Source organism: Molothrus aeneus, chromosome 2, assembly GCF_037042795.1.
Source record: "Molothrus aeneus isolate 106 chromosome 2, BPBGC_Maene_1.0, whole genome shotgun sequence".
Lineage (NCBI taxonomy): Eukaryota > Metazoa > Chordata > Aves > Passeriformes > Icteridae > Molothrus > Molothrus aeneus.
This window is the reverse complement of record NC_089647.1, coordinates 56,721,839-56,747,938: the sequence shown is the minus strand read 5'-3', so window position 1 is coordinate 56,747,938 and position 26,100 is coordinate 56,721,839. Positions and strand designations below refer to the sequence as shown.

General features: G+C 37.3%; 1 protein-coding gene across 2 annotated transcripts in view; it reads left to right on the top strand.

The window, feature by feature from the left end:
• NAA16 (N-alpha-acetyltransferase 16, NatA auxiliary subunit) overlaps nucleotides 1-26,100 on the top strand; it is a 60,630-nt gene that overhangs the window by 951 nt on the left and 33,579 nt on the right. For both annotated transcript variants that reach the window (XM_066545031.1, XM_066545032.1), the window contains exons 2-8: nucleotides 11,286-11,370; nucleotides 13,623-13,727; nucleotides 14,292-14,449; nucleotides 15,522-15,656; nucleotides 21,431-21,584; nucleotides 23,110-23,229; nucleotides 25,355-25,450. In XM_066545031.1, coding sequence (XP_066401128.1) covers nucleotides 11,286-11,370; nucleotides 13,623-13,727; nucleotides 14,292-14,449; nucleotides 15,522-15,656; nucleotides 21,431-21,584; nucleotides 23,110-23,229; nucleotides 25,355-25,450 — 853 coding nt within the window. The remainder of the gene's footprint in view (nucleotides 1-11,285; nucleotides 11,371-13,622; nucleotides 13,728-14,291; nucleotides 14,450-15,521; nucleotides 15,657-21,430; nucleotides 21,585-23,109; nucleotides 23,230-25,354; nucleotides 25,451-26,100) is intronic.

Sequence of the window (26,100 nt, the reverse complement as noted above, 5' to 3'; positions counted from 1 at the left end):
TCATGATAACACATTATGGAAAAAAAAAGCCCCACTCCTCCCTCCCGAGACAAGAAAACACCACACTCCCTTTTTCGCGAGCTTGTCAGTGTGATGGTAATGGAGTTCCAGCCTCAACAAAATTGAGGTGTTTTGTTTCAGTTTACCACTCTGCAGGCAGAGGACGTCTGTGCAGCGCACTAAGTAATCCTACTGGCAGGCGGAAATTTCTTCAGTTCTCTCTGAGTTGGTTAGGTAGTTTCAGTGCTTCAGAACCACAGTAGTGGTTCAGAGGTTTACATTTGGGCTTCAGGAAGCTGAGGTCAAACAGTGTCAGTAAGCTCCTGTACTCTGTACAGAGCTGTTTTTTTTCAGCAGGTTCTTCAGAGCTGTTTTCTTTTGGCCGTTTTGCATAGTGTACAGGTTTTAAAAACTTACTGGTTCTTAATGGTGATTTGTTGCTTACTGCATGCTTATGGTATGCATCTTAGTAAGTCATTCTAGCACTCCTCTTTCTCTCGGCTAAAAATAAGTGACTAATATTAGAACGGTTAAGTGATTATTCTTACTAGCAGCAGACAAGTTCACAGTAGCAGCCACTTAAAAAGTTTTTTTGATTAGATTATAGAATGGCTTTTTAGAGATCATATTTTAGACTTTTTTAATATTCAACGATGGATAAAAGTGTTGGAAATTACTGCTTAGGCAAGGAGGAGAGATACATAAAACTTCAGTGAAGTTCATGTAGAAATGTACTTATGTTCTAAAACTTTCAGAAGCCTTTAACTGGTGCTGTGTAGTGGCCAGTTGCAGTCCTAAAGTGTTGATCACAAAGCTACTGGCTTGTCTCTTCATGTAGTGTCTCTTCTTGAAACTTAATTTCTTAAAATTTTTTTCTGACTAGCTCTGACTCTTTTATGGTGCACTTCTTTCTGGAATACTAATGTTGGCATACTACAAATGGAACCCTTTGTTTGCTTGACATGTCTCAGGGTATTTTTGTTTAGTAGTATAGCTTGTGGTGCTAAAGGCCCTTTAATCGAACCAGCTTTTGCTTACTTTGGCACTGCTAGAATATTTTAAATGCCCATAGCATTCCTAGTAATTTCCAAAATTGGGGGCAGGGATTAAGTGGGAGGCTGCATAATAAGACCCTACAAGCATGTAGGGTCTTATTAAATCGCTACAAGCATATAGTGATTTAATCACTTGGGACAGATGCAAGGAAATTATACTCATAGATTAAGCCTTTAGTATTTTTATGAATGCTCTGCAGAGAATTAGCAGTTGAAGAAGGGAAAACTCATTTGGAGATCATGAGAAATCCTTCACAGTGACTTGATGTGTGGATGTAACATATCAGACAGGTTATCAATGTTCTGAACAAGATGCCCAAGTAACAGCAAAGCTGTCAGAGCTGCCCTGGCTAGTGTGGCCTCTTGGAGATCAATGTAAGCTGAGAAGTCTGCTCGAGAAGCTGAGTAAATAGTCTTTAAGCCACATCAATTTGTGTGCTTGCATGCTTGGCAAGGCTTGAACAAGCTGACTTAAAACTAGCACTTAGGTGATTAGGGAAGCAATAGCAATTGTGGCATAGGTAGTAGTTGATCAGGACTACTGTAAGGTAGTACTAAAGCTCCTTTTTGCTCTGTTCTGTCTTCCAGTTCAGTTTTGTTTCTTAGGCCATACTTTCATTGTTCTGCAGAGACTTTCTCAGTCTAGATGCTCTTCCCCTGGAAGACCTGTTGTGCTTACAGGTGTGCTGTTTGGGGGTAAGGGGCTGGGCCGCTTCAAGCTCTTCCACTTCACAGCCTCACAGAAGGCATGGATGAAGTATTTGAATATGATCCCCTCTCATGGAAGGGGAAAAACATCATAAGTAAGAATTAATGTAGGAGTGCTTGTGCATTTCTTGCCAATTAAAGTTGGTCTTCAGCTTAGGTGATTTTTTAAGTGAATGGGGCACATGCTGTCTAAAATAAGCATACTCCTGGTAGCTTAGAAAGGCTTCTTGTTAAGGTTGAAGTTTGGTATCATGTATTTGGTGTTTACTTCTAGTAAGCTTAGCCTGATCTTCTATTTTGTGTATTTAAAATTGAGCTGTAAACTTGCCTTCAGAGTATGTTTCAGTTTAAGCAGCTTTGATTTTTTTTTTTTCTTTCACCCAAGAATCCATACTATAAACTGTCTCAGAGATAGTCTTAAACATTGGATTTATGGAATCAAGTCAGCCCTGTCTGTACAGGACATGGCAGTAGTCTTTGTAAGTTATCTAGAAGGCTTTAGAGGAAAGCCTTGGGGTTCTTGTCATGCTTTCGTGGCTCACTTGCCAAGTTGGTCTTGTTTTGTTTTCAAGAAATGCTTACTGTCTTCTAATATGTATTGGTGTGAGCCCAGGCTCAAGCAGTGTAAGGTATGATTTGATGTTGTTTCATGTTTGATAGAACTGTGGATAGTATCGTACCTGTAACTGACTAATCCTTTGGTTTCTTAGCAAATTCCTCATATTGCTGTTGCCTAAAATAAGGTTTGCTGCTTTAATTGCAGATGACTTCAGCTAATAAGACACAAAAAGTCTGGAAGTATATAGCCTTGCAGCAGTGGGTTGTTGCTGCTCAGTTCATTCAGACATACATTTTCCATTTTTCAGGGTAAGGAAATGTTAGAAATTACTTCAAGTGCCCTCTCTGAGGACTTGTTCAACTTCTCTGTAATGTCCTTTTCATTCTCCAACTTCTTCAATAACCTTAAGAGATTTCTTTTTTGATGAAATATAAATATACAGGCGTTTGTAGGATTTAATTAATTCTTATCCATAGAATTCTGAAAGCTTTTTTAAAATTTTATTTAATGAAATAATAATAGTTTATAAGCATGCAACTAGTCAGTCTCCTGGGAATGATGTGGGGGAGTTACTGAACTATTAAATTTGATAATTGGGAAGTTATGTTATGCTAATTAGGATCTCCCAAATGAGATAGATACCATAGCTGAGGTAGCCATTATTCACCCACCACTGGAGCAGTGGATATATGAAGTCTCTGACATTTAAAGACCCCTTCCTTTTAAAGACAGGAGTTTGGAGCAGTTGCTTAAAATCTTCTGGTGTAACTTAGGACTGATTCTTGGTGTGACTGTTGCTTGTGCTGCTGAGGACAGGCAGCCTAGGAAGAGTGTAAGGGGTTCCCTCCATAAGGACTTTCAGACAAGGTGGTGAGGATGCCTGGCTACTGCAAACTACTGAAATGACAGAATTGCAGAGGATAGATGCCAGCCTGGTGGTAAGAGTCAGTAAGGCTTTCATAAGGGAAGTCACACTTCACATTTGTCAGTGATTTGAGACAGTCTCATTTGGAGAAGACTTAATCCCAGATAGATATTCTTGGTTTAGTTTTTCAAAAGGAGTTTGTGAAGGTCATCATGCAAGGCTCAGAAAGGAGGCTTCTGTGGAATGCTGTGGGTTGTTTCTTGATTCTGGACTTTTATTTATACTTTTCTTTTAAAAAATGTTAATTTTTCAGAGTTAAGTCTCTCCATGTTTTATGCTGGAATTTCTTCTTATTTGGCTGTTTATATGGAACAGAACAAGCACTGAATAGCAGGAAGAGTTCAGTTCAGAACTATTTGTGGCACAAAAAGTGAAGGCCACCTGAAAGCTTCCATCTTTTTGGAGCAAGTTGAGTCATAACAAGTAAAATTGCTTGTAGAGGAATGTAGGACTTGGAAATCTGTATTTATTGCAGACCTTGTATGGGCTGTGAGATGGATTGCCCCAAGATTTGAGATTTTTAGAGGTATTTGAAGTTTCATTAAAACAGTTTCCCTGATACATTGAAAACTGGTGATTCCTGGGAAATCCATAGGCTGTTATGCTACTGCCCAAGTACACTGCAAGTCCGTGTTTGCAGTGCAGTGTGCTTTGCTCTTTCCCCTGGTTCCTCCCCCAAGCCTCCTCGGAAGGAGGAGTATGAAATTGGAGGGGGAAAGACCTTAACAGAAGATTCAGGAGTTAAGTAAGTACTTGCCTGTCTTCAAGCTATCATGATTTATTTTGATTTTGGTAGAAACAGTGGCTGCAAAGTAGCAGGCTCCAAACAAGAAGTTGTTAACAAAAAGGTAGAATCCTTTTTGTTAACAAAACTTTTTGTGAGTGAAGGTAAACCCTTTGCTTGGAATGTTGATGAGGCCCAAATAACTGGAGGCTGAGAACATTCTGGTGAGAACTGCAGTAGAGCTTGTCTTACTCAAAAGCCTCTCTCTCTGCATCCAGCCCTTGTATCTTACTGCTGGTGGCCTGTCCCAGGTGTGTCTGATCTCAGCTCTGATCTGCTGTGATTCAGGCGATTTTTGGCTGAATCACTGTGTTGTTAAGGATGGAATGTCGAGATTAAATTGATGTTGACAGCTTGCGTTGGTAATTGTCTTGAACTTGCTTGAAGATGCCAAAATAAAATTGGCACTTTTAAAGCCTGATGTTTATTTTACTGTGTTTTGTATCAGATACCACAAAACAGTGCTGATGTTCATGGTTTCATTTACTTAACTGCTCTCAGATGCAGTTCCACTAGGTTGTGGAGCCACCTGCTTAGTCTGAGTTCTTGCTAAGGAAATTGCAATTCATCCCAGGAGATGGGGTAGATTGGGCTCTTCAGTACCTCTGCACAAAGTGCAGATTGAAAATTACTGGAAAATGTCTGTCTGGGCTGTGACTTGTCTCATTTCTAGTGTTGCTGTTATGGTGTTTGCTTTGTAGGGCCACACATGTTCATAAACAGGAGAGAACTGTATTAAGTCAAGCAATGAAAAGTTACAAAAGCAAAGTACTTGCCAGCAAGAGCTCTTTCTACTCTGTTTTCTTATTTCTGCCCTTTTGAAGCAAAGGATATTCTAGGAATTCAGATTGTATTGAGTGTGTGTGCACAGCACAAAATTACACTAGGCCTTAAGGCAAGGTTATTGATAATGCCTTCCCCTTTTAAAAGAGGTATAGTTTAGAGGGCCGTTAAAGAGGTCTGTGGACAATAAATGGTGAAAAACATTCTCTTATCGTACATGTTCTTTCCCATAATAAATAGAATATCAATTTTATTCTGCCAATAATAAAGAATACAAGCAGCAAGTGATTACAGCTGTTACTACCAGCTGCATTATGTACCAAGTTTTGCATCTTCTGATGATTTGAACTTGAATAATTATGAAAATCTGGTTGAGGAGAAAAAATACTGTTGTTGTATACAGAGCATCATGATACTGAAATCTTAGATATTACTGGGACATTAATACATTGACCAAAATGTTACCACCATGTAGTGCTGGCTGCTTATTCTGTTGCACATCGTTGTCTGTGTTCTGACTCAGCACTGTCTGCATTGCTAAGTCCCCAGGTCTGGGCAGGAATGATGTGGCCTGTCCATTTTGACAAGTAAAGCAATCAAGGGTGTGTATCTATGTTGTCTTCCTCTTTTTATTTCAGATGATGAGGTTATGTTAGCTGCTCTTACCAGTGGAGTAATAGCAGACATGGGGTGGTCATGCATATATAAAATCCTGGTAGGGTATGGAGAATGGGTAGAAAAACATGTTGATACTCTGGAATGGTTACCCTGGGACTAGAAGTTTTAAGATGCTTGAGACAGGGTTTTCTTGGCCTCCGTGACCCAAAGCCTCTTCCAGCTGATACTTTTTTTTATTCTCTAAAACACTGGTGACTTGAAGTCAGTGTGGAGAGAGGGAGAGGGATGCTGTTTGGCAAACCTCATGAAGAGGTTTCTATTCTGTCTCTCAACTTCAATGGTATCATGATACTTTCTTTTTGTGTATCAGCATTGGAAATATTCATATAGTTTGTAATATGAGGAGCATTTCCAACACAGATGCTGAATGCCTTCAAACAAGGTGGACAGACCTTGCTATCAAACTGGTGAATAATTTAATAATTATTTATTAGCTTAGAAGCAGTAACTGCTGAATGTTGCCTAAATCTAAGGTACTGATTCAACTAATTTTGTAAGCTGCTGTAGAAAGTAGATTGCCTGTTTTATGTTGATGGCATAGTTTTATAGATGTGCAGTAAAACAAGGCTTTTTAAAAGGTCCGAGTGTTAAATGCCAATTAAGAATACTGACAGTGTGCTGATGTTCCCCTATTGGTTGTGCCTGGTTTTGGTCAGAAATGTGTATCAGTAATTTGATCAATCCCAAAGTAGTTGTCAGATAGATAGCTCCTAGGAAAAGGTGCTGATCAGAAGCTGTGCTGTTGATAACTCTGTGGGTTTTTTACTACTGAACTTGATCACCATTGTGACTGGGAGAGATTTCCAGCATAACTGACTTCCAACACTCTTCCCATAAGGCTTGATGGAAGCCTTGCCCTTTTTCCCTAGGCTCTGAAGTTCCACATTTAGTCCTTGGTTTCCTGCTTTAAGCAGCACTTCCATCAGTGTTACAGAGCATTGAGAAGAGTAATTTTTTTTTTTTAATGAATCCTAGGTGTTGCCAAAATCTTCTCCGAGTTCTACACCAAAATCTTGGCAACAGGAGCCAAGGCACTACTTGGCAAGAAGAATGTAGAAACTGTTGAGTGCTGAGAGGTCTGCAGGCAGGATTATATGGAAGTACAGTAGCAGGGAAGACTAAAACAAGTGATGTCTTAAACAAGTCTTATTGAGGAGTAGCTGAGGGAGCTGTGGATGTTTAGCCTGGAGAAAAGGAGGCTCAAGGGAGACCTTATCACTTGCTATAACTGCCTGAAAGAAGATGGTAGTGAGGTGGGAGTCAGCATTTTCTCCCAGGTAACAAGTGGCAGGACAAGAAGAAATGGCCTCAAGTTGCATCAGGGGCGGTTTAGATTGGATATGAGGAAAAATTTCAATGCAGAAAGGGTGGTTAACACTGGAACATGCTGCCCAGGGAAGTGGTTGAGCCACCAACCCTTGGGAGTATTTACAAAGGCGTGTAAATATGGCACTCGTGAACGTAGTTCATTGAGAACATGGCAGCTGGACTTGGCAGTTATAGAGGTCTTTTCCAGCCTAATGTTTCTCTCATTTGTTTTTCTAATAAAACTTGAAGCTGTATTTACCCAGCTATGTTAAAATTGTTTAATTTGGTTTGAAGTGCTTATTTTTCTGTTTGGTGGTTCTGATGCTCCATCATGTTTGTGGCAAGGCAGCCTATTGATGTGCAGACCTGTCTCAACAGAATGTGGGCTGTACAAGTAGGATTGGAGAATAATGCTAAAATGCTGTTTATGGTTTGGATTTTGTGTTTGATAAACTCTTATCAAGAGACAGCAGAATCAATTTTTAAATTGCAGTGTTGTTAAAGAAATTGCACATGGAATTATAGAGCAGCTTGGGTTGGAAGGGACCTTTAAAGGCCATGTTGTCCAACCCCGTGCCATTAGGAGTGACATCTTTAACTAGATTTGATGGCTCAGAACTCCTTGAATATTTCCAGGATCATCTGTCACCTCTGTGGGCAGCCTATTCCAGTGTTTCACCACGATAATCATAAAACATGTCTTCCTTATGTCTAGTCTGAATTGATCTTTTAGCCTAGAAACATCACCCCTTAGCCTATCACAATAGGCCCTGCTAAAAAGTTGTCCCCACCTTTCTTACAAGCCCCCTTTACACAAGCTCACCATCACGTGGGTCAGTGTACAATTTGGATTGAAGGTCAGTGCAGCTTTATTACAGTCACAGACCATCTTAAACAACTTTAAATTATTGAAACATGTAAGCTGATCAGGGAAGCCTGTTTGCTGTGTTTAACACTATTTGGTTTGATGCAATAGCTGTCCTCAGTCTTTGAATGTGATGCTACTCTTTATTTAGTCTTCACATAAAAATGCTTTGTTAAATAATGCATCACTTGAATACCTTGCTGCAGCTGCAGTCTCTCTTCGAGCCACCAGTTGAGATTGTTTTTTGTTAAGGCGACTTCTTGGAAGTGAGTGTTAATGTCTGAGATAATGGGATGTTCTTCAGCCATAAAATTGCCTGTGTATTAAACTATGTGTGGAAAAATGTAACTGTTCTCTCAATGCAGGGCCTTTTCCAAAGCAGCAGATGCTATGTCTAGGTAGATGTAGTTTGTAAAATCATCCCTGCACTAACCTGATGTTGTAAATAGTTAAACACAAGTAAGATATAAATGACACATGTGATTGAGTAGTGATAAGTGAACTCCTTCTGTTTTATAAGTAATGCCAGTGATTCAAATCCTTGATTCTGTTCATATTTAGTAGTGGAAGGGATTTTAGGTCTTTAAAAAAATGACATACAAAAAAAATAGAATTTATGAATGGCATTTTGCTAAGTAGATGCAGCAAAGAATTTTAATACAGGAATCAAATCTTTTCTTGTTTTTCATTGTTGTATCCTTGTTAGTAGGATTTTTTACCCTTACAATTACAGATACTTCTCAGATGCAGTGCCAATTTGACATCTGTGTAGAGGCACTTGATACTTACCTGAGAGGACACAAACTGGTATCTAGATTGGTATGGCAGTCTACAAGCAGATTATATGGTTGAGTTAGTGTTGAAAAAGGGAATAAATGAGATTTTTGCCAGATGAGGTAGCATCCTTCTAGGAACATCTTGTAGCAGAAGTTCTGAATAACATTTTGGTCTTGCCACAATTTCCCTTTGAGGTTTCAAGTGTGTTAACATTCACGATCTGATTTTAGCTTTAGCAGGAAGTGATTGCCATAAAGGGGTGATGGGGAGCATCACATTAAGCACTACAGATAAGACAGTTAAAAAAACCAAACAACTCAGCAAATTAACTTGAGCTTTTAGTGAACCAAAGACTTAAAGCAGTGAGACAGATTCTAGTAAATGCATTTCAGCTACATTTGTCCTGATAAGTAAAAAAACCTTGAGAACACATATGGAGACATCAGGCTTCCCAACTGTATGATGTCCATCTGTCCTACCTGAAAAGAGGCTGTAGTAACATGGGGGTTGGTCTTTTCTCCTAGAACCTTCAGGATAAGAGGAAATGGCCTCAAGTTGCACCAGGGGAGGTTTAAATTTGATATGAGGAAAAATTTCTTCACTTGAAAGTGTTGTCCAGCATTGGAAGAGTCTGCCAAGGGAAGGGGTTAGATACCAACCCTAGATACTTTCAAGATGTGTAGATGTGGTACTTGGGGACATGGTTTAGAGGTGGACTTGGCAGTACTGAATTAAAGTTTGGACTTGGGCCTCCGAGGTTTTCTCTCAACCTAAATTAAGGATGCTGGCTGTCTTGTCAGCAAGCCAAGAAACTGAATATTGAACTTACATTTCCTCTCAGTGTGGAGTGTGTTAATTTCTCCCTCCCATTCATCTGTTGGGCATTAGAAAATGTGGTCTTGTCTGTCCTCCAAAAATCACATTTGTCTCTAATTATCTTCAATTCAGTTCTTATTCTAGGCCTGAGACTGAACTCTATAGGATAAAAATGTCAGAACAAGGATAATGGATCTGATTTCCTCCAGTAGTTAATCTATTTTGAGTGCACACTTGTCTCAAATAGCTTCTGGTTAAGCACTGCTGTATATTTGGGGTTTCACTCAACATTGCAAGAACCATGAATGAATGTTCACTATTGCTAATTTTTAGGCATACTTGAGTAAGTTTAGAAAGAATACATAGCACATTGTTGGCATTTTCCTAGGATTCCCTAAAAATGGTACAAAGCATCCTAAGTTAATGAAGAAAGTAGATGAGCAGGAGAGTGTCACCTTCCCCTAGAGGGGACTCCAAGTTTTGCCACAGGTTATTTCTGGTAAAAGATGTTGAAACTAGTTCTCAGTTAAAAAAAAAAAAAAAGCCAAACAGATCTTTTCTGTTGCTGTTGTTTAAATGTGAATTCCCATAGTACAACTGTTTGCTTCTCTAGCCATCCTGCCAGAAATCAGTCAGGCAGATCAACCTGATCTCATATCAAGGTTAGCTCTCTTTTGTTTTGAGAGATGATTTTGGTGACCTCCAAGGGTTCCTGCTAGCCTAAATTGTTCTATGATTTAATCTGCACTTAGTCATGATTAGCTGCAAGTGTCTTGAGTTGCAGGCATCAAGAACCTAAAAACTGTCTGCAGTTAAGCCCTTCCTCACCGACTGGGAGAGGACCCTTGTTTTGGTACCTTAGCCAATTCCCCAAAGTGAGCATGCATATGTTTCTGTATTGCTTTTACCCTGTGAAATAATGGTATTATCTGTTCTGATTGCAAAGGAGTTACTGTCTCCATATTAATTTAACACAGATTTTGCCTTTATCCTGGAAGATTGATGGAGTGGGAATGATCCATGAGAGACTGCTAAAGCACTCAAGCACATAACTGAAATGACATATCTTCTCCTGAGAATAGCTATCTAAATTACAGCAGGACAATACTCCTTATTAGCTGAAAATGATGCCAAGTTAAGCCTGGTTTGGTAGTTTTCCTACAGTTAAAAAGCATAAGTGACCTGGAATCACTTTCATACTTACTGACACAAGCGTGCCTTTAACTGGTTTAAACAGATTTGTCTTAGTGATCCACTGTAGTGATCAGTAGTTGATTTAAATTGCTAAAACCTTACTGTTTTAGGTAGTATCTTCCTAAAGAGGAAAAGGGACCCATGTTCACATTTTGTTTCTTCTGTATGTTCCCACAGTTAAACCATACAGTTTGCCAGTTTACCTAGTAATTAGGTAAATGGTATTCTAAGTATATCTGTAAGTAGCCTTTAGCTGTACTATTACAGGTAGAAATTAAATGTTTTATTTTTTTAATACGTAGGTAAATTCTCCCAATCTGATACCTCTATCACTTAATCAAATGAGGTTATAATAAGTGTTTCCTACTTCATGGTTTCTCTCTTTTTTCTAAAAGTCTGTATTGGCAACTAGGAAAGTTTTCTGTCTTGAAATGTCTTTTTCTGGGAAGTCACTAAGCCAAGGAAATGGGATTTTGAAAGGAGTGTCTAGACTCTGAGATTAATTCTCCTCAAAAGTTCTGTTGAGTCAAGATTCCTAACTGATTTCTATTTTAAGAATTTCTGAATTGAAGTAGATATTGCTACTTCCCTTTCCTATTTCTGTTGAAAAGGAATTACTTTTTTAATAAAAAAGTAGACCATGAGGTAGAGTATTTGTTGCGTGTTCTGAATGCTGAGAAGAAGCAATTTAATATGAATAGATATATTTGTCTAGAGGTTGGTGGTGATCTGATCACCATACCTTGCTGGACGAGTGACTACATTTGTAATAGTATGTTAAGGTACTGTGGTTTTAAATGCATTTCAATGATTATATTTCACATCTTTTACAGAAATGTTACGAACAAAAACAGTACAAAAATGGACTCAAGTTCTGCAAGATGATCCTTTCTAACCCAAAATTTGCTGAACATGGAGGTAACTGCAGACTAAAGATTATTTTTTTTTGTCTCCTGTCAAGAGCTTAAATGTTTTATTAGTCTACATCATACTGTTGAGAAAGAAAAGAGCATGTTGTGGAATGTGATTCTGTTGTTATGACTGAATAATTACTCTGGATTTTCAGTCTTTGTGGATTCAGATCAGGTTTCCACTCTGCCTCAGTCAAACACTCCTGTGCACTGGGATGTTGAAGTGAAAATATATGGTGGAAGCAGCGCTTCACTGAAGCTTCCAACTTGCCTTTCTAGGTTTCTGGGTCAGAATGCTAGTGTGGGTTTTCCTTACATTCCTATTTAAAGCAAGCCCAGCCTTTTTTTGAATATTATATGAATGTGTTCTGCCAATAAATTAAAAATTGGGAGGGTTTTTTGTCAAGTTCATAGGCTTAAATTTTCTGCACTGCATACCGAGTTGCTGCTTAAAGGGAGCAGAGTTAAGTGTAATACTGTTGCTGTTAATATGTGAAGCTGAAGACAGAATCTGGTGATCCTGCTCTGATAAGTATTGTAGGAAACAGGACAGCAGAATATTGCTTCAATTTACATCTGTTAAATTCTATTTACATCCTCAATAGGATACTCTAGTCTTACTGTATTACAGGTTTCTGTTACATTATTCAGACACTTTCCTTCTGATACAGTGGATTTTTTAGGGTTTTTTTTCTGTTGAAGCAACCTAACACTGAGTGTGCATGTACTGTGTTAGTAAAATTATTTTCCTACTTAATGCTGTCAGATCTTGTCAAAATGTTTGACTAATCCTTTTTGTGCTTCCATTCATGTTTGCTGTTTCTTTGTTGTCTTCATTACTTCCCTAGAGATAAAAGCAGGTTTTTTTGTTGCTTCAAATCTAGAGTGGTTCAGCTCTGACCTAATGCATATGTCTCTACTAGCACTTCTGTTTTTGTAACATCTCAGTATACAGATCTGTCTTTTCTGCTCATCATGCCTCTTAAACTTTTCCAGGACAGCTAGCTGCCTTGGCAAGCCACATACTACATGGCTTTGAGCCACTCATGGCTTTGAAGTTTGGGAGTAAAGCCTGGAATGGACAGCTGAGGCAGAGCTAAGCCAGTGAAATGATCTGGTGGAAAGCTGCATTTGTCACCTTAAGCCTCAGAGAAAGAGTTTCAAAAGTTTAGTGAGAAGGTGGCAAAACAGATGGATTGATGTGGATGGGCAGTTATCTCCCTGGTGTGGGATGGCAGGATTAGCTTGCTCCCTTTCCCAACAGTGCAGATATTCTTCTTAAAATGTCTTAATGTTACTTGAAAGGTATCATTCTGGCTTTCTCTGTTCTTACAGTGTGGATGTAGGACAAGTAAAAAACAACAACAAAAAAAAGCCCTTGACTAGTTTTGGGTCATCATTCACTTATAGGTGTACTGTGCAGAAAAAGTGTTAAATGGGTCTATCAATAAAACTTCAAACTGCTCTTACAGCTGACCTTGAGGTCATGGTCTGTTGCTATTAATACTGGGGAAGAGGTTGTAGTTGGAGGAAAAACAGAGCATTATGATGAAAAAGGTGACTGATCTTCTGGCAGGAACCAAAACAAGTGGTCTCTTATTTAACAAAAACACTGAAATATGAATCTGGAACAGCTTTCAGACATAGTGCATGCTTTACATGCAACTTGCTTGTCTACTGTGTGCCTTGAAGAATGAGGGAAGAGGGAGAGCAGTAGTCGTACCAACATACTGTTTGCAATCCTGTGCCTCTCAGAATGTTGATTAAAATGTTATTGCATTGCGGTCTCATACACTTGTAATAGGGTAGCAGTAAATATGCTTCCCTTAACTAATTTTTTGTAAGAAGTCTGTAACAGGGGAACAGACTGTGACAGAGATTTGTTCCTTGTGGTGGACACAGCCTTTTTTCCCCTTGGTCTTTTCATGGAGAACTTTAATACACATTGAGGAGCTCTCTAAATTTGCTCTGGCTTATTGTTAACTCCCTCAAAGCCAGCTAAGTGTATTTTTTAATTAATAAAAGTTAGTGTTGTCTGTTTTCGTCACATCTGCATGATGCTCTACAAGTGATCTTTTTAGGACAAGTTTCAAGAAAGGAAATGATCCATGTATAGTCTTCAGCTGTGCTAGGCTGCTATCGTGATCTAAATTTATTTTTTAATGGGGGACTTTACTGTGTAACAACTTCAAAGGATATCTGCACTGTGAAGCTGGCATATGGGAAGTCAGAAACATAAGTATCTGATACTTCTTACAGAGACTCTTGCGATGAAAGGACTGACCTTGAACTGCTTAGGGAAGAAGGAGGAAGCGTACGAATTTGTTCGTAAAGGACTTCGTAATGATGTGAAGAGTCACGTCTGTATCCTTTGTAGTACAAAACCTGATTGTTTTGCTATGGCACGCTATTGATGGAAATCTAAGATGCTGAGATTGTGACAAAGACTTCTGATGCACAAAATTTTTGTCGGTGAATCAAGTGGAGTTCTGTGTTTTTTCCTTACTGTAAATCTGGAGTATAATCGAGGTTACAGATAGGCAAGCAAGGAAAAGTAGAAATTGTACACAAATTCCACTGTTAGAATGAAACACTTCTATGAGTAAGAATTCTTACTGTAATTGTGTCAGCATGTTTTAAACAATAAATCTGTGACTAACTCTTACAGTCTGGTGGAGTTTGGACAATTTAATTTGTATAACAGTGCTCAGAGGGCTCTGAATGTGACTTAAGCAGTAACATGTCATTTAAAAAAAAATTGGAAACATTTAGTAGTCTACAATGTGTTAGTAAAGTCTGGCTGCAGTAATCTATCTTCATTTGTAAGGGTACTGATCTTCAATGATGTCAAGTTGTTTGGCCTCTAACACAAGTGCACTACACTTACTTTGTGAAACTTGTAAATGTATCTTCCTTAACCTGCATTAGGTTGGCATGTCTATGGTCTTCTGCAGCGTTCGGATAAGAAATATGATGAAGCCATCAAGTGTTACCGGAATGCACTCAAACTAGATAAAGATAACCTACAGATCTTGAGAGATCTCTCTCTGTTGCAGATTCAGATGAGGGATTTAGAAGGATATAGAGTAAGTATTCACTTTGAATTCCCACTCATTGCTGCTCACCTTCTCTTGTTCTATTCCTCTGTGAAGCCTTTTATTGATAGTATTTCTGTTGCTACTCTTGATATGTTTCAAAAATATTTTAAGCTATTGTTTAGGAAAGCAGGAAAAGATATTGCAGTAAAGCTCTATATGAGGTTGAGAGCAGAACTAGAAATATTTGTTCTGTGCAATTGGATTCACTAGTCACTTTGTAAAAATAGTTCTTAACTCATTTTTTACTAAAATAGTAAGAAAAAGGTACAGTACTTAAATTAGCAAGTATTTATCAAGCAATTGTGAACCCTACAAACTGTGTTTTGGGTGCAAATGCTGAAGGTGTTTTTGGTAAGAAGTACACTATGACATTTCTTGTTAGTATGTGGGTAACTTGCCCCATGGTGACTGATTTCTGGAATCCCAGTGATGATGATTATTATTATAAAGAACACCTTAAAATTTGTCCAAAACCAGTGAGTAGTTTCAAAATGGCTGAACTGATTTGTCTGTTACATATGAAGTAGAGGACTGGACTGTGGGCTTGACATTAGTTGGTCTCCTTACTAACGATGTTCATTCCCTTGAATTTGCTAATGCAAAGGAAAAATAGAATCACTGACCCAAGGATATGATTTGACTCAAGAAGAAGTTCTGAGAAGTGTTGCAGTAGTTTGTGAGGACTTTGTGCCTATGAGAGTGAATGCTACTCTTTCAGTGGCAGTGAGCTCCTGCCTTCTGCTGGAAAGGGCTTTCTGAGATTTCAAAGCCCTTTGGAAATAATTTAGGCCCTTTGGAGGTGCTCTTGAAAATGACACCTTCTTTGTCTCCTGAAATAGATTTTATGTGTTGTTCCATGGCTTGTGTATTTAGAATGTAACCTCTAAATTTATGATACAGAAATGTGCTGCTTTTCACCATGCTGTTAGAATTTCAAAGGTTGCCTAGGACTTTTAAAAATTCTTTTAAAATATTAGCTGTCATGGTGTTAAATCATGATACATGTGTAGTAACTCTGGTTAAAAATTCTTATTTTAAAATTGCTTTTCTTTTACTGAAGGAGACAAGATACCAGCTGCTTCAACTGCGCCCCACACAACGCGCTTCCTGGATTGGATATGCTATTGCATACCACTTACTAAAAGATTATGATATGGCCTTAAAATTACTTGAAGAGTTTAGGAAAACCCAGCAGGTAAGATTTCCTGGTCTGGAAAGAGAACACTTTTTGTATAAGGGATGGAATCTGAGGAATTCTTTGGGAATAGAAAAAAATTATGAATTTGGTATAAATTTGTTATCTGTGAAGCTTTCTGCTTTGAGAAATAAACTGTAAGAGTTTAATTTATAAGAGTAGTCTCATGTGAAGTAACTTAATGCTTGTGAGACTTGTAGCTAGAGAAAACCTGTGATGATCCTGCCCCTTTACAGTAGGTGAAACTACAGAAAATACTTTAATATTTTGGATGCGCTCATTTGCCCTTTCTCCTGCCATAATCTGGATGACATTACAACTCTACAAAGAATGAAGTATTGTCAATGGTTTGTATGCATCTGTATCTAGTATACTTAAAATCAATGCTTGGTTTCAAAGTAACATGAATGTGTAGCTGAAGAGTCTTTGATCAGATGTGGTGTTGGTGAGATCTGAGTAAATGAAATCGTACAATCCTAGAATCACTGAGTTTAGCCTTGTTTTGAGAGACGCTATTCCTGTGTTCTGATAGTGGTAATGCCGAGCTATAAAGTCTACATTAGCAGAACAGAGTGGATGTGTTGATTATTCTGCAATGTGGAAAGAAAAAGAAACATGTTTATAGATCCATTCAGCTCAGGAGGCATCTGGAAAGTACTGTGTAAAAATACTAAGATATTACCTGACCTCTAAACTGTGTTTTTAAAACAAAAATCTCATATCCTTTTTGAGTTGTTATATATGGGATTAAGTGTAAGAAAGGAAATAAATGGTGAGGAGAGACCAGTGTTTATCTTGATCACATATCATGGTCAAAAAAAGGATGTTGCAAGCTGGGTATATATAGCTTGATATTTCAGAAGAGCTGTAACTTCAGCATTGAGTAAAAGCTGGAAAGAGTAAGTTTTAATCAAAATTGGGTCATCTTCTGTGAGTGTTTGACAACCAAAAAGTCATCATTCTCAAATGAGTCAGCAGCGCCCAGTCTGAGTTTGGTGTCAAAATGACTGAGTTAGAAAGAAAGACTATATAGTAGGTGGAAAACCAGAAAATGTCGCATAAGAAACTCTTAAAAGAGGCTCTTCAAGGTGCCAAGGTATTGGCACCTTGGAAGTGATGGTGTTTGTGTTGCTGTCTTTTCTAAAAGGTTGTGTGTAAATATGTTTGTTTGAGGGCAGTCATGATGCACTGTGCAGTCTAGTGACTAAGCCAGATTTAAATACTGTAGATGAATGCATTGTATCGGTTGAGTCTGCTGTGCAAGTTAGCAACATCTTAAATCTCACCCAAACAAAGATGATCTTAAGATGAGTGCAAACGCTGATGCCATTTTCTGATAAACCTGGAGCTATTTGGGAAATTCACGTAAATAGGAAGGTGGCTTGTACTTGTACAATGAGCTGGTTTAACTGTTGATTTGTATCATGTCAGTCAGAGGCAAGTGGTGGAAAAGCTGCTTGGGCATTGAAGGACAGAAATATGCTACAAATATTGGACAACATAGTTTTATAGGAAATTAGTCCCATTGAACATCTCCTCTTTTTTTTGAGATTATTAGAGACAGTTAAGTAGGTATATTATCTTTTCTCTTCCAAAACACTAAAAATACATATGCACACATTAGTTGCATTTCTCTTGAAAATAGTCTTGTGCTTTGTTGTGCCAGCTCCCTGAAGAGTGCAGGCCCAGGGGGAACCCTAAACACTGGAAGAGAGAATCAATGTAGTTGGGTCCAGAGCAGTCAGGAGAGCCCAGGCGAACTCACAGCTCAGTTTTGCCATGCATTGGCTCTTCCACAATACTCCCCAAATGTACTGCTTTTGCAGTGTCTGGATTTTTCAGTCCTGCAGTTAAAATAATTAAGTTCAGGACATTGCATGGATCTTTGAGGAGATACACATCTTGCTTACTTTCCTTCCCAAATCTCTCCTCTTGGCCTGTAGTTCATATGCACTCAAGTTGATAGATGAACTTCTGTGATGGACTTCACAGACAATTGCATGTGACTGCAATAGAAAAGTGGTAATTTAAAAAGGGTATCCAAACGACTTGTGAGCAGCACGCTTCAACAAACAGATGTTTTTGAGGAGTTTTATGGCAATCTGTATTAGGCCTGATACTGTGTACCATTCATGTTAATGAATAGACAAGGAAATGTAACATGTTGCATAAAACGCTGCTGTCATAATAATTGAGAAATAATGGTAATGCAGGATGATGATATTTATTTATGTGAATTACTCAGGCAGCTCTGTCCTTTCAGATATGAATGCAAACAGCCAAGACCAAGCAGCAAAACTAAGAAAAAAATCAAGGAACTGTCTTTTTAGTGATCGTAGATTAATATCTGAAGATGCAGTATTACAAAATAATGCAGCTAATCTAGCTACAAGTTGTTGCCAAAACCAGGAATCTGAGTTTTTCCTGTGTGCTCACCCCACTTCCTTGTGCAGTACTGGCTGACTTGTGGAGGGTTGGTTCAGGAAGCCTAAGTGCCAGAAAGCTAATCACTCTTGGGAAGGATTGATTGGCTGAACTGAATAACTGTGAGGTGATAGAGGAAGGGGAATAATAGAGGGAAGTGAGCTGCCTTTGTTGATCCAGGCTGCAGTTAGTCTGACTTAGTTTGCTGTAAAGCTGTCCTTCAGGGCAAGCTTATGGGTGAAAAGTAAAGTACGCTCTTAGTTAAGACAAGCAGGGATTTTTATCCATAAAGTACTCCTTGCTTAGCAGGGAAAATAAATGAAGGAATAATAGTGTCAGGAAGCTGATTAACAAAGTGATAAATTGCTTTTTATCCTTGACAGTTTTATTCTAGTGGCTAAGTTATCACTGGAAATGGTGAATTTTCTCTTAGTGTGTTAAGATCAATGTTGCCTGTCATCTGAAAGCTGTAAATTGGCCAGATGCACAATATTTCAGTCAAAAACAGGTTATGAGGTTAAAGGCAGACATCACTGCAGGAAATGTAACAGCTTGTGCTGTCCTAGCTTAAGTCAAAATTATGTAAGAGTCAGTTCAGAATTAAAATTTTGAGAACCAAGGTGTAAAGCAACTGTGCAATTCATTTTACTGTTGTATGTCCCGTTTTTCCTTTCTTCTTTTCCAGAACAATTTTTTTATTCTTAATTTTTTATTTTATTCGTAATTTTCGCATCAGGCCCACAAATACAGATATGGACAGAAAACCTCTGGAGTTTTGGGGGTCTGCTCTTAGGTATGTTTTGGCTGCATCTTGTCACACTCTTTCAGTGACAGTTGTTAGGGGACTGGTGCTTGAAAAGCTGATCCTTCTTTGGTCTAGGAGGAGAGGAAAAAATCTATTCTGAAACAGCAGAATTGAGTTCAGGAGAAAGTTGGACATCTCCTGTGGAAGAATCATAACTCTTCTAGGGGGAGGGAGGAGTAAAGATGTATTAAGAAGCAATAACAATGGTGTGGGCATTGTCTTTATAGAGTATCTTATTCTTTATAAAACAATCTGATTATTCAGATTAACTACTGGGGTTGTTAACTGCTTGTCTTCTGATGAATTGAAGATTTAAATCTTCATTAAATTGATGAAATGTCAAGGTATCTTTGAAAATGGACTTTTCTTAAAATTACTTTTAAAAATAACTTTTTAAATGGAGTGATAGTAAGTGCAGTATCTTTCTGGTGGATTTACTCTATGTGTAAGAATAATTTAATTGTTTTGCTGGGTTTTTGGGGTTTTTTTTGGTTGTTGTGGGGTTTCTTGTTGTTTTTTTGGGATTTTTTTTGTTTGAGTTTTTCTTTTCTTTTGGTTTGGGTTTTTTTCTTTTGGTTTGGTTTTTTTTGTTATCCTGCTGAGCCAAAACAGCCATGAGGCAGTGAATAGATATGTTTGTATATATTGGATATGTATTATGTATATATTTTTTTATGGCTTTTTGGGTAATCTGTGTTTCAAAGGCCTAAAACCAGTTCATGATGTGCCAAAAAAGCTGTGCTACTTGTGTAATCTGGAATTTAGATATGTGTATTTTGTTGGAGGAAAGGATATTTTTAGGAGGAGGTGAAGGAGAAAGAACTGAATTGGTGCTCTGCAGTTTGGTTCCATGGTATTGCAGTAAGGATAAACAGGAAGACCTGCGTAGTGCTTAACCCCGTTCCATGAGTCCATGCTGTGAAGCAGTTAAAATGCTTTCCTGGTAACAGTGTTTTTATTAGTGATTTCTAGTGGGTGATAGAGACTAGAAATTGTGCAAAGGTGGAAATGGAAGTGGAACTGTAGTTGAGAGCTACTTTGAGAAGTGTATAGAATTTCATGCTACCTGCTCACTAGTTTGTGTATGGTATAGTCTTGTTCCATTAGTGATCATTTGCTATACTGTATTAGCTGGTAAAAAATGTACTTGAATGATATCATTTTCATAGTTCATTGTCAGATACATACATCTTTACAGTATTTTATTTAGTTATACTATCTTTCAGACCACTTATATATAAAAGCAAATATTTCTAAAAATGCCCAGCAGTACTGTAAAAGTTGGCTCTCAAAATCTGAAGAGCATGTAATCATAAATGCTAAATCCTACAGAATCTGTTTGTGCTTTGGGAAGGGCTGGAAGTGGTGGTTTAGGATTCTATTCTTAATAAGGAAATTCCTTTCACCCAGTGTAATATTTTTGTTGTTTGTGTTGTTTTTTTCTTATTAAATAATTTGTCTTTAAAGATCAAGGAAAAGCTTTTTTTAGGGAACAGAATCATAGTAAACTGTTTAGTGACCGATGTGACTTTGAAGTGTTGGTTGCTCAGAAAGAAACAAAGTATGTAGTGTCACAGGAAAAATATCATTAACATTTGTGAAACTCAACCGCTTCTCATCGTCTATTATGTAAAAAATCATGTTAGATTATAAGTCTCTCTTGCAATTTCTATTGGGACAGTACATTTCATATGATTTTATTGCTCTGTTGGGCATTTTCTGGAGATTGCATTTGCTCTCTAGCCTTCTTGCAATTAGAGTAGTTTTGTATATTAGTGAAGAGCATTTACTATGAAAAGAATTACTATAACTCTGGCAAGACTTTTCATTGCCTAAATCCGCTTTAGGGAGTGATCTCTGAAAGGCATGATTTTCAATGTTACCCTGCTTCCTTGGCTGTTTTAGCCCTGCAAGGTGGATAAGCCAGTAGTTGTACTGTAGCCTCTAGAAAGTTCTAGGTTTGCAACTGCAGGCAGACCTAAAAATAATTATCTGCTGCTTGAAAAATTCTGTATGCTTGTGTGCTGTATTTTCTCAGGAATTGAAGTTTAATACAGAGAACACTTGGTTAGAGAGAAATAGTGTAAGTTTTCTATCTGAGAAATTCCAGTTTTCAAGGTATGGATGGGTCATTCCTCTTGGAAATAGTTTGATCCAGAACTCTGGTATACTGAAAATGATGCTGTTAGACCCCAGCCATCTGCTGTAGAACTTCTGTCAAAATTGTTGTGTAGCACATAAGTGTTTCAGAAAGAAAATGTATGAAGATGTTTGCTTTCTCTCATACAATTCACTTTTTAATTAGCTAGCCACAGTGATAGAAAAAAGAGAAATAAAGGATTTCTTCTAAAATGTTAACTACAATGGATATCCTTAAATGAATCTGATTTGATTGTGAGTAGTGGAACTTTTACATTTTGAATGTTTAGATGGTGCATATAAACAGATCTGGTTATGTTCCGTAGCTAAAATCTTGTATTCTGTAATACAGCATACATTTAAGGTACAGGTAAATGTTAACTGTTACATTGTTTTCTTCCGCCAGGTTCCTCCTAACAAAATAGATTATGAATATAGTGAACTGATTTTATATCAGAATCAAGTGATGAGAGAGGCAGATCTTTTTCAGGAGTCCTTAGAACATATAGAGACCTATGAAAAGCAAATATGTGATAAATTAATAGTAGAAGAAATCAAAGGTAAGTCATTATTATTCTTCCCTTACTCAGTTTTGTTAGAATTTTTTGCTAATAGCTTTCAGATACAATAAAGCAGTGAAAGGAAGAAAATACAGCATGTAAAGTCTTTAATTTATTTGTAACAATTGCTATAGGAAAACTCATACTAACAGATTTACAGTTTTGTGCACAAGTAAATAACTTTTCCTACCAAAGGTGGTAGTGGATGCAGGTAGTCTCTCTGGGTTTGACACAGAAATAGAGGAAATCTCAGAGATTATGTTGGTACACTAGAGTAGCTTTCCATAAATCAGAACTATTATAATCCAGTTTTAATCTTATGAAAAAGAATTTCATAAAGAATACTGTTTGAAGTACAAAGATAAATTTTTCTTTTTTTATGACTGAAGTGTCAAGTTCTTGTTTCCTTTTCAAGTTTCCTAATGCACTTACTTATTGAAGTGAATACTACAGTTGACCTTTTTGGTTAAAAATAACTCTCAGTTGTTTTGTGGATTTGAAGTGCTAAGACAGAGTTCTGAATATGTGTGAGTAATGGCACATGTTCTTCAGCTACTCCTTGCCTGCACACTTGTGATCAGCGCTGACCCTGACCAGTGGGGTAAGCCCCACACAGCTGCCCACTCACTTCACCCAGCCTCACTTTTCAAGTCAGGAGAGAATAGGAAGAGCAAAAGGAGGAGAACTTGTGCATGGAGATGAAGATAGCTTGAGTGATGGAAAGGGAAAGGAAGGCAAATCAAACCTAGCTCCTTGGCTTACACAGTCTCTGTACACTTCCCATAGACTGATGCTCGGCTAGTCTCCAGGCAGTGGCTACCTGCCCCAACACTCCTCCTTAATTTTCACTGCTTAGTAAGAAACTGAATAGCACAAAATATCTCTTTGGCCAGTTTGGATCAGCTGGCCAGGTTGTGTCCACTCCTGCCTTATTGTCCACCGTGGTCTACTTGATGGGTGGCAGAGTAGAGGTGAAAAACAAAGCCTTGATGGTCTACAAGTACTGCTTAGCAGTGGTGGAAATGTTGGTGTATTTACCAGCATTTAGTCACAAATGCCAAAACACAGCCCAGCATGAGCTGCTGTGAAGAAAATTAATTCCCTTCAAGCTAGACCTGGTAGAACAATTTACTTAGCAGCAAACCAGTGTGATTTAACCAGTTAAAAATGATTAGTTGATGTGAAAAATGTGCTTAAATAAACAGCTTGATAAAAACTGATCTAGTTGTGTGATGAAGTCCTGGAAGGAGGAGTTGCTTTTATTTGATATTCCCCATAGCTATTTTAAATACTCAGATACAGACATTCAGGTAGTCTTTGTCTTCACAGGTGATGAATATTCTGAGCTCGATATGTGGTAGCTTCAAGTAGCGTTCGTAACATGCAGCATATGCCTTTGGGAAAATAATGCATCTTTTTAAGAGTCTGTGTATGTTTAAGAGTAATTTTATATATCTAGTATTGTAAACTTTACTCACACGTGTTTTGTGATGTAATTCATAGTTCTGTACTGTGTTGTTTCTAGGAGAGATGTTACTGAAGTTAGGAAGACTGAAAGAAGCTGGTGAAGTATACAAGGAGTTAATTGAGCGTAATGCAGAAAACTGGTATTATTATGAAGGCTTGGAAAAGGCCCTACAACCCAGTAAGTTAAGCTACATAGATACAGTGAAAATATTTATGATACAGGATACACTGTTTGATATGGTCCTGCTTTAGATTAGAAAGTTCTACTTGACAGAAAATCATATACCTTCTAATCTTGAATTGTTGTAATATGTTCTTTCATTTTTAAAATGTTCACTGAAAAACTTGTATGCATGAAAATACCAATACCAAGTTTTATCTTCTTGGAACTAAGGGTGGTATTTACTAAGATGCTTATATGAAGAACATTGCCTTGCCACATGTGAACTTGGAAACCAAATGGCTAATAATTCCTGTCTAGTAGTTGATTATCAGACTGTTATCATATGCCACAATTTTATGTAATTAGAATTTTGAAATGTGTTTATGTGGTACCTCTTTCTAGGGGCATGTAGAAAATACTCAAATATCTATTTAGGATGGCCTTTTAAGGCAGACCATCTGAAAAAAATGCCCTTTTTTCCCTATTTTTTAAAGTTGGCACTTCAGAAGGTAAAGGTGATAAATGTGTTAATGCCTTTGTTACTTCAATGCCAGCTCACGTTTCTGCTATTGTGTTTTTCCAGAAAAAATAGCTCACTTTTCAAAACTGCAATATTGCAACTATTTATGCTATATTAAGAGTTTTGCAGTGATAACTTTCCAGAGTGTTTACATTTATACGGAATGGTTTCTTTGTATTTATCTTTTCACCAATTAGTGAAAGTTTATTGGAATGATTCTGATGACATCATAAATCATAAGCTCACAATTATATTATTTGTAGATGTTATAGCTGCATTACATTTCTCAACCAACTTTCTTCTAGAAAGTTTTACCATTGGGTCTCATGAGCTCTGAGAATACAGCTAGTGATTGGGTAATGAAAATAAATTTTAATTTGTTATATATATTCAGAGTGTAGTGTTGCTCTTTGAGTGGTTTTCCTGGTGAATCCATAGAGTTGAATCACATGGTTATTGTCTCAGAAATCAAGCTACCCAGGAACTCAGTTATTCTCTCTGAAACAACAAATTTGTTGACGAAAGCATATAGTTTTTAACCAAGAACCAGTCCCGTAGTTTTTGACATATTAAAATCCTATGTAGACTAAACTGTACTAATTCTATAAAACTAATAATGCTACTTTATTTTTTAGGTGGTCTTAGGACTATTTCCTCCCCCATGGTAAGTTCTGGAGCTCCAACTTGTGACTTCAATTAGGGCTTTTATATGCTTTAGTTCCAGTCCAAACAATATTTTAGCATTACTTTTATAACTCTACATCTGTTGGAGACACTGGGTAATAGATTCCCCCCCCTTCCCCAACATCTGAGCTCAGTGACAAGATAAATTGTTTTTCTTATGAAAGGAAAACAGATATATTTAATACATGTGTATTGTAGCCTTGATCTGTACATTCAGTTTTAAATTGTTTGATGAATTTAATATTTTAATATTTAAGCAAAATCGATTTTATTTACATTAAAAATGGCATTTTAAAGCAAAAGATTAGTGTTATTTAAGTTCTAACCACATTGGAGCTCCAAAGCATATTATGGGGGAAAGGGGAGGAGTGGGCAGAAAATCTTCAAGTAGCTTTATTTTTGATAAACATTAAGGTATAAAGAGTTTGGTGCTCAGTACTTACTGGCAGTATTCTACCCTGGTTTTGCTGTCACCAGAGGATCTATAATAGAGGTGTACTTGTATAGTGTGCTATCTGTATACCTATGGTTTAGAAATGCAGCATGTTTCTCTGAATGCTTTAAGTCTGAAATGAATGCATAGTGAAAAAACGGTTAATTGAAGCTATGAGTGTAATACAATGAGTGAATGGGTCTGAAGGACCATGTAACTGAAAGAAACCAAACTCCAGCTCTGTGTGATTGAATGTGCAAGGTTATGGTCCTGTTTACAGTTTATCCTTAGAGTGATTAATGCTGGTAGTTGTGTATTGTATATACAGTGTGTTCTCAGTACGATTTTTGTTTATTATTAACTGGAAGAAGTAACATGAAATGTTTAAATTGTTCCAAATCCACATAAGGAGTCTAGTTTGATTAATTCTCAACATTTAAAGACATTTAAAAGAATAGGTTTTTATGTCTGTTACTTATATCTGTTGTATTTGCTGATAATAGGCACTTTAGAAGAGAGGCTTCAGATATATGAAGAAGTTAGTAAAAGGCATCCCAGAGCAGTTTCACCTAGAAGATTACCTTTAAACTTTGTTTCAGGTAACAAGTTGCATATCTGTTCTGTAATAGTTTTTTTTTCCCTATATTTTTCTGCAGTTTTCCTCAGGCTGTTTAATGTGTATTTAATATTTACTTGTGCATTTAATACCTACTTGAACAACATAGACAAATCAAATGTATGCATTTCTCTTGGGTTAGACATAGTTCTTTTATATTTTAGGAGTTGATAGAAGAGCTTCATACACTCAAATATGATGATAGGAGCAATGTAATATTTGTGATGATAAAATTACAGTACAGAATGATATGTAGATTGTAGGAATTTCTATACATAATTTTTTTGCTTTATGCAAGTTGAGAATCATGAGTTAAAATGTAGGGTATAGTACACTTTAATTCAAGGTGTGGGTGTATATATGTATGCATACCCCCTCCTGTATCTTTGATATGCATATTTTTACTACTAAAATGTACGCCTACTTTCTTGTAGAGCTGTTGGAACTTAATTTGACAACAAAAACTACCTTTGTGCTGCTAATTTGATAAGAAAAGGAACAAAAAATCTGCAGTATTATGTAGCCCAAATGATTTCATTTTATAGCTAAGTTCTTTGTGACTTTGCCCTTTCAAAATTTGTTTTGAAATATGGTGCACAAATGCCCTCAGTTTTGGAAGGAAAATTTGTACAT